The 1,020-nt window shown below is 42.1% G+C and overlaps 1 protein-coding gene across 1 annotated transcript; it reads left to right on the forward strand.

Annotated features, from left to right (window-relative positions):
• Nucleotides 1–109: 109 nt before the first annotated feature.
• LOC104512692 (fibroblast growth factor 9) lies at nucleotides 110–934 on the forward strand (the record flags this gene model as incomplete). Its single annotated transcript, XM_010155766.1, has 1 exon — nucleotides 110–934. A coding segment is annotated over exon 1 (277 nt), but the record flags the coding sequence as incomplete, so codon positions are not given.
• Between the last annotated feature and the right edge of the window lie 86 nt (nucleotides 935–1,020).

Below are 1,020 nucleotides of genomic sequence, written 5' to 3' on the forward strand. Positions count from 1 at the left end.
TTCTGGATAATAGATTTGGACGTCAAAAGTTGTTTTTTTTTTTACCTTTTTTTCTTTTTTCCTCTTTTTTTCTTTTTTTAATTTTTTGGATTTATCTCAGCCAACAACGTGAGATTTCCCCCCTCCCCCTTTGCAGGATTCATGCTGATGTATGCAGTCTGTTATAGAGTAAAAACAGCGCATGCCTTTCTGGAGTCAGAATCCATAAATCCTGACGTAGCCTGTGCATCTTAAAAAAAAAAAAAAATCCCTATAACGCCTAGGTATTTAAGTTGCTATGGTCATTCTTATCTTAAACCAAATGGAGAAACTACGGATTTTTTTCTTGATTACAGTTGGATGGGCTGAAGACCGTATTGCTTGCTAAGAGCTGGGGATATATGCATTTATATAGATATACACATCTATATGTTTATAAATATGTCAGTGTGTGAGTATAAAGCGGTGGTTTCTTAGACTAACTGGTTTGACCTTGAACCTGTACCAGTCAAAACAGAATATTACTTTTATTTATGCATTTAATGGATTGAAGAAAGAACATTTTCTCTGTAACTGCGCTAGGGAGGGGAGAGGAGTGGAATATACCTAATCTTATATCTCCTGGGTTTGGCACCATCATTATTGTTTATCCTTATTCTCTAAAAGCAGAATCTTCTGATGGCTCCCTTAGGTGAAGTTGGGAACTATTTCGGTGTGCAGGATGCAGTACCCTTTGGGAATGTGCCCGTTTTGCCGGTGGATAGTCCGGTTTTGTTAAGTGACCACCTGGGTCAGTCTGAGGCAGGTGGGCTACCCAGGGGGCCTGCGGTCACGGACTTGGACCATTTAAAGGGGATCCTCAGGCGGAGGCAGCTATACTGCAGGACTGGATTTCATTTAGAAATCTTCCCCAATGGTACTATCCAGGGAACCAGGCAAGACCACAGCAGATTTGGTAGGTATTATCCTTAACCCTTTAGCGGTCATGTGATGAAATAATGGGGCAGAACTGCGGGCGGGGGGACTGGCGAGGGGTGCGGG

The sequence above is a fragment of the Eurypyga helias genome, unplaced genomic scaffold, assembly GCF_000690775.1.
Source record: "Eurypyga helias isolate BGI_N326 unplaced genomic scaffold, ASM69077v1 scaffold19257, whole genome shotgun sequence".
In the NCBI taxonomy this organism is placed as follows: Eukaryota; Metazoa; Chordata; class Aves; order Eurypygiformes; family Eurypygidae; genus Eurypyga; species Eurypyga helias.